At 39.4% G+C, this 7,520-nt stretch overlaps 1 protein-coding gene across 1 annotated transcript in view; it reads left to right on the forward strand.

Annotated features, from left to right (window-relative positions):
• Positions 1–7,520, forward strand: part of Clca1 (chloride channel accessory 1) — a 28,250-nt gene that overhangs the window by 16,816 nt on the left and 3,914 nt on the right. Inside the window, exons 8-12 of the mRNA XM_010636684.1 lie at positions 819–993; positions 2,515–2,621; positions 4,903–5,118; positions 5,700–5,961; positions 7,007–7,177. Coding sequence (XP_010634986.1) covers positions 819–993; positions 2,515–2,621; positions 4,903–5,118; positions 5,700–5,961; positions 7,007–7,177 — 931 coding nt within the window. The remainder of the gene's footprint in view (positions 1–818; positions 994–2,514; positions 2,622–4,902; positions 5,119–5,699; positions 5,962–7,006; positions 7,178–7,520) is intronic.

Raw genomic sequence — 7,520 nt, forward strand, 5'->3', positions numbered from 1 at the left:
ATATAGATAAAAAAAACCAAGGATAGTTGAGAATAACTGTTATAGGACAACAAGGAACTGGGGATTAATAAGAACAATTATTTTAATTAGAAGGCTATGAAAAAATTTTATCTACTACTATAATGTGGGAATGAGCAGTCAGAAGCAATGCCAGCCATAAACAGCTGATTATTGTCAGGATGGTAAATATCACACAAGTTAAAAATCTTCCCTGGGTCCAATATCCTACAATTAAACCCTGTTGTGAGAATGTTTTTGGAAGGGACTTTAGAATTCTACAGGTACATCAGGGAGAGATCAAGTGAAGAAAATGAGAAAAACCTTTACTGCTACTCCATCCCCAGAAATACCTGTACCCCACAGCGCCCCTTTCTGTAGGAAGCCAACCAAGAGGAAAGACAATTGCCACATTCCATGAAGCTGGGCTTGGTGGTAGCCAACTGTAATCCTAGAACTCTAGGAGGCTGAGGCAGGGGGATCACAACCTTGAGCCCAGCCTGGGCAGCTTACTGACTTGTCTTAAAACATTGGGGGAATATAGCTTAGTGTGAAGGCCCTGGGCTCAGTCTGGCGGGGGCAGCAGGGAGAGGGAGAAAGAGAGGGACTGATTAATTGATTCATGGTGTTGGTGCTGTAAAATCATATGATGTGATCATTATATATATATAAAATGTGCCAATTGAATTTTGAAAAAGAAAAACACACCTTCAAGCACTCCCACACAGTTCTGTTTATTCCTCCTGGAATTTCTCCACTTGCCCCACCTAAAGACCGTTTTCACACAGCCTGATAACCCTTGTCCTGAATTATGCCTTTAGGTGATTAGGAAGAAATACCCAACAGATGGTTCTGAGATCGTGCTGCTGACTGACGGGGAAGATAACACTATCAGTGGGTGCTTTGATGAGGTGAAGGAAAGTGGTGCTGTCATCCACACCATCGCCCTGGGGCCCTTTGCAGCTCAAGAGCTAGAGCAGCTGTCTCAAATGACAGGTGAGGGATGTTCTGCTGTCACCCACTGCATTGTTTCTCCCACTGGACTGAGAGCTCCATGAATTGGAGAGGAGAGGGAATTGGGATGAAAAGAGATGGGAGTGATCTCCTTGACCAACTCGTTGCCCTTCCCCCATTATCCACAAGAATGAACTCTACCCACGTATCTTAAGAACTTGGTCTATGACTAGGGCTGTCCGGAGAAGACAGGTCAAGCAAGTGTGGTAACTTAGTGAGGATGCAGAGCTGCTTTCTTTCTCAGCACCTTATAAGAACTAAGAGGAATCTAACAGATTAACCAGGGGCCACTTACTTTCAGTTGACAATGGCCAAGAGAGCCAAGGGAGACAGGTGCCAAGCCACTGACCACGTATCACTGCAATACAAGTGTTATACGAGCAATGCAAAGTACGATAAGGCACAGAAAAGGTAGACTTTTAACCTTTCCTGGGAAAGAAGTCCTGGAAAGGAGAGCAAGGAGTACCGTGGGAGGGCAAAGAGCCTGATGAACGAAGGACAATGGTGCTCCACGCTGTAGCATATAATGTAGTTCCGCAATAAAGCATTAATGTACCATGTGTCTAACTCCCATAAACAGACGAGTTAACTAGATCCCATGGGTCTCTGGCTACTTTAGCAGAGTAGGTGAGCATAATCTTTTCCTTTTTTTAATTAGGTGGGGATGGTATGAAGGATACAAATTATTAAACTGAGTTGCCTTCTGGGGCAACTTGGATGGTATTTTAATATTTAAATATGGTTTCAAATTAACTGGGTTAGTTATGCATATTCTAAATAGCCCAAGACTGCCAAGCCTGGCGTATAATCTTATTTTTACTGTGTACCTTACTTTTCTATAACTATCCCTTTGTGTACTGTCACTGCTTGCTGTGGTCACCTGAGTGTCTTACTTGAGTTAGAAGACAATTCTAGAACTGAGTGTGATGGAGTTACATCTCAAGCATAAGCCAATCACCGGTGACTGATGGGCACAGCAATGTTGAGTTGGCCTTCTTGCCTCAGGGTGGGACTACTTTGGTCCCACTATGGTGTAATTCTGGATGCAAAACCCCCTGGGGCTGCCCTTCTGCAAAACTCTAAGTTTAGCTCCCCCTTGATCACTCCCTCCCTTCCAACTCCCTTTTTCTTGAGAGCCTTCACTCCCTACATCACGTGTTCCCAATTGCCTGAGAGAGGTTTAATGAATTTTCTCACATTCAAGTGTATGATTTTTAAAATGTAGATTTTATAGTATCAATTTTAGCTTCTCAGGTAAGGCTGGTATGCCGAAAGTTGAAGTAGCTAGATGACAGGGATATTGCTAAAGCTTTATTTACCAGGATTAAAAATTTAGCAACAACTTCTAAATTAATTTGTACATACATTTGATGTTAATCAATTTTTACTTTAATAACCCAATTAAATATTTATTTTATGTGTTCTGCCATTTTAGCAACAGTTAAAATGTTGCAAACACTTGATTCTTGGGAAACAACCTCTGATAATGTAATTGTGTTTTAGGAGGTTTACAGGAATATGCTTCTGATGAAGCTCAAAACAATGGCCTCATTGATGCTTTTGGGGCCCTCTCCTCAGGAAATGGAGCCATCTCTCACCGCTCCATCCAGGTAGGAGTTTTTCCTCCGTGTGTGTGTGTGTGTGTGTGTGTGTGTGTGTGTGTGTATGTGTGTTTACACATAATCATAGCCAAGATACAAAATTTCATAATTAGAAGTTTTAAGTTCTGTATTCCTCTAGTATTGCATTAAAATGAAAATAGAAGTTTCAGACTAATATTAGACATTATTCCTGAAATGCAACTCTACTCATCTAAACAAGGCAATTAATGTTTACTTGTTTAGAAGTAAAACTAAGTGAATTTTTCTAGAAACCAGCAATAGGTCCAATAATTCTTAACATCTGTTAGAAAGCACCCGAAACAATATAATTGGCTCAGAATTTCTTCACAGTAAATCATCTCATTACGAAATTATTTCTGGAATATGTGCTCAGGGATTACTTGTGCTATTTTTCCATTAGCTCAAATCTCTAATATTTGCCAAGATTGGCATATAAGACAGAGGACGCACTTTGCACTGTGGAAAGTCCATGCTCTCCATTCAGATGCTTGGTCTGTCATTAACTCTGACTGGAAGCAAAGCCTATCCAGGTGTGAACCAGAAAATGTCCATGACCCCATCTTGTTCTAAAATTTTTTTAAAAATCAAATTATCTTCCAAAATTCTTTGTTGTTGTTGTTGTTGTTGTTTTGTTTTTTGCTACTGGGGATCGAAATTGGGTCCTGGCATTTGTGAAGCAGGAGGTGGAACCACTCAGCTAAACCTCCTGCCCTCTTGGGATTATTTTTAAAAGGACACATGTATTTTAAAATGCTCATTGTCATAGTTGCAGATATTATCTGAATTTTAAACTAGAGAGAGTAAACAATAATAACATTAGTGTAAATTATATTATTATCAAATTAATTATTTTATTATAAAAGTTTGGGTAAAGGTAATAGGAGTAATGTCCAAGTCTAAATGTCACATTTCAAAACCATAGATTTTTGGGTCTACTGATGTAACATTTGTTCAATCTAGGAAGATAGTGACCATACCTCTCTGGCCTATCCTAGATAAGATTTAGAGAATCAAACTCAAAAGTCTGGTTTGGAAATGAAAGGAAAATGTCTTAGGAAAGTAATTACTTAATGAAATGACAAACTCACAGGCATTTTCTAGGAATTGTTTTTATGTAAATAAACTTAACAGGGAGATGGAGAAATGGTCAGAACTCACCAACCTGCCACAAGAACCATATCTAAGAGACCTTTGTAGCCTATGTAATTCGTAATCTACCTGCGAAACTAGGAAACCTGGCTCTATGACCAGGCTACTCTATCTTCTAATAGGCATCACCTTAAGGACAATTAATATATAGAAGATAATCATCAAAATTACATCTTCTACGGAAGGCTGATTAATCCTTCCCCACTCCAATCCCTGCTCTGAAGCTCCTCTACTCCAAAAATCAAATCCACCGTGGTCACCAACATATTTCACCTATCTTCATAAGGACATTTAGATGCTCAGCATAGCAATTAGTTTTTTTTTAATTCAAATAATTTATGTGTGGGTAAGAAATAAGTCACAAACAATCCTTGTAAGGTTTATAGTTAGTAGATGTGATTAGTCATGTACCCTAACAACTTGAAGAGAAGTGTAATGTGATGAACATTAGAGGACTGAGAAATAAAAAAGGTAAGAGAGTTCACAAAAAGAAGAGATGTTGTGCAAGTAATAAATGAGGTGAACGTCAAAGGAAGTTTCATGGAGAAAGTGATGGGGCGGGTTATTGGGACTGAACCCAAGATCTTAGCATGGGTCTATGTCCCCAGCTCCTTTTTCTTTCTCTTGAGACAAGGTCTCACTGTGTCACTAAATTGTCCAGGCTGGGCTTGAATTTACAATCCTCCTGCCTCAGCTTCCCAGAATGCTGAGATTATAGGCTTGTGCCAGCATGCCCATTTGAGAAAGTGATAGTTGAACTCCATTTTTAAGAATAAGTAAGGTTTAGACAAATAGATAGAAATGTAGATTTCTGGGAAAAGGAGAAAGTGCAATAAAGTCATAGATTTATAAAAGTTAGGGATTTTTTAAAGTTAAGGATTTATTAAAGTTAGAGATTCATAAGGATCCTTTTAGGAAGTGGTCTCATTTTGGCGAAAATTGTGGACACTAAGACTAGAAAGGTAATTTAGAACTAGATCGTGCTAGTTGTAAACACAAAACTAAGGACTCAGGCATCACTGATGGCTTTTTATTGGGCACTTGGGGATGGGGAGAAGTAGAAAAGACCATGAAATGTGAGCTGTGTTCTCTAGAAGGTAAAGAGTTGTTTTCTTAACAGCTGGAGAGTAAGGGATCAGCCTTCAAGAACCTTCAGTGGATGAATGGCACAGTGATTATGGATAGCACAGTGGGAAAGGATACTTTGTTTCTTATCACCTGGACAAACCAGGAGCCCCAAATCTTTCTCTGGGATCCCAATGGAACAAAACAGAATGGCTTTGTTGTGGACGCAGCCACCAAAATGGCCTACCTCAAAATCCCAGATATTGCTAAGGTATGGAGATGGGTATTTTTTTTTCTTTCTCATAATCAGAAAAGATAAAATAAAGTTTTAACAGAATCATTACGGCTTTAAAAATGTTGGTAGTTGCTAAGAGAAGGGTATTTTATTACGAAGAAAATGGTGGGAAAATCTCCATCCAGCAGAAAATGAATGACTCAGTTTGCCAACAAGTCAAAAGAAAGGAAAATGATATTTTGTCCAAATACTAAAAGGAGAATCTTGATATTGCATAGCATTGAAGATGAAAAAACAATCCTTGAAGTTTTGACAACACACAGAGTTTCCTCTACCTTAGAAACCCATCCTTGAAAAACCAAGGTGATGATGAATGAAGGAACAGCTTTCAGACCTCGTTTTCTCTGGTTGGGACCTTCTGACTGTGGGAACCATGTGGCCTTCTCGAGCACTCTCTGAAGGTTACCTTGCCTGACCAAGTGTCAGGGATGCCCACATTTTAGATACAGTCATGCTTGCAACATACTGTGCCAACAGGCTTTTCCTGTATGTGACACTGAAGTCAAACCTTTGTCACACTGTTATTCACTGGAAATGTCTGCGTCTATTTTGGTCAGGTTGGCATTTGGAAATACAGTCTGCAAGCAAGTTCACAAACTCTCACTCTGACTGTCGCCTCTCGCGCGTCAAGTGCCACCCTGCCTCCAATTACAGTGACCTCCAGAATGAACAAGGACACAGGCAAATTCCCCAGTCCTATGATAGTTTATGCAAATATTCGCCAAGGAATCTCACCAATTCTCAGGGCCAGTGTCACAGCTGTGATTGAATCGGCCAATGGAAAAACGGTCACCTTGGAATTACTGGACAATGGAGCAGGTAACCATCCAAGAAATTGGAAAACATAGTTTTGTTTTTCCAAGAAAGCAACCAGGGAATGGCAGAAGGGTATGGATCTAGTGAGGGAGCCGAGCTCTGGTCTGGTCGGGGGCTGGCTAGAAGAGTGCTGTGTGTCCTTATAATTCCTGTCTTCCAAAACATTGGAAAACAAGGAGAAGGGCTTGCCTTCGCTTTTGCAAAACCAAAATGCATTAGTGGCTGGAACTCAATAGGTTCAGAGACTCTGGAGAGATTCTAGATCCCCCCAAACTAAAAGAAGATTAATCAATAGATTATTTTGTATTAAATATTGTCTCCCCCTCACCACTGCATAAATATGTATATATAAGCATATATACAGAGATATATGGATTATATATCTTCATTTTTATGTTTATCATACACTTTTTAGACATTATTATCCTTGCATTAGAGTGGATGAATGGAAGTTTTTATATTTAAAAAACATCAGCAGTGGATCCCAGCCCACTTCTGCATGATTACTATGTCTATGCAGACGCTGTGTTAGCTTGCTCCCAAAGTCAAATCTCTGCCCATTATTCTTGTGTTTAAGAAACCTACCAGAGAGAGAAAAGGAATTCTACATTTCTTTTCAGAAGGAACATGTCTGCTTGCTGTGATGCAAATATCCTTATTAGAGTAAATTTCCCAGCTAAATCTACCTTGGGGAGAAATCAGGAATTTTATTGAATAATTATATACTACTTTTTCTTTCCTAGTCACATACGGTAATTTGACTCTGGTTGAACAAACACTTACTAAATAGGTATCTCGTGCTATGTTGGGTGTAACAGAGACACATGATGTGATCTCTGATTTCAAAAAGAATAAGTGATTCAGGAAAATAGACACATTTAAACTATACACACATACACTGTGATAAAATAAGAAGTAAGCCTAATCCTTGGCATAATCAAATCTTAAGGATGTTTGGAGATCATGCTGATTTCTCTTTGCTTTGAGAAATATATGAATGCCCAGATACCTTCAGAGCATTCATTGTTTCCTTCATTTCCCTGTCCAGGTGCTGATGCTACTAAGAACGATGGTGTCTACTCAAGGTATTTTACAGGTTATGATACAAATGGAAGATACAGGGTGAAAATATGGGCTCTGGGAGGAGTTAATACAACCAGACAGAGAGCAGTGTCCTGGGCAAATGGAGCCATGTACCTGACTGGCTGGATTGAGAATGGTAAGTCACCTGGATGGAGTAAAAGGCTTGGAAACAGGAAGAAACCATGAAGCCTGTGAGGCAGAATGATTCAGGATTAATTTAGGGTTTCTCAGCCTTAGCACTATTGGCATTTTGGGTCTGGCAATCTTTTGCTGCTGGGCACTGTATGATGTATTATAGATGGTTTAGCAATATCCCTGGCCTCCCCTCACCAAGATGTCAATAGCAGCCCCCAGTCATGACAATAAAAAAGTCCCCAGACCGCATCTGTTGTTCTCTAAAGCGGCAAAATAGTTGAAAACCACTTGATAAAACATAGTTTTGTTTTGTTGTTATTGTTTTTTTTTTTTTTTTTTTTTTT

Source organism: Fukomys damarensis, unplaced genomic scaffold (genome assembly GCF_012274545.1).
Source record: "Fukomys damarensis isolate Sample0158 unplaced genomic scaffold, DMR_v1.0_HiC HiC_scaffold_33, whole genome shotgun sequence".
In the NCBI taxonomy this organism is placed as follows: Eukaryota; Metazoa; Chordata; class Mammalia; order Rodentia; family Bathyergidae; genus Fukomys; species Fukomys damarensis.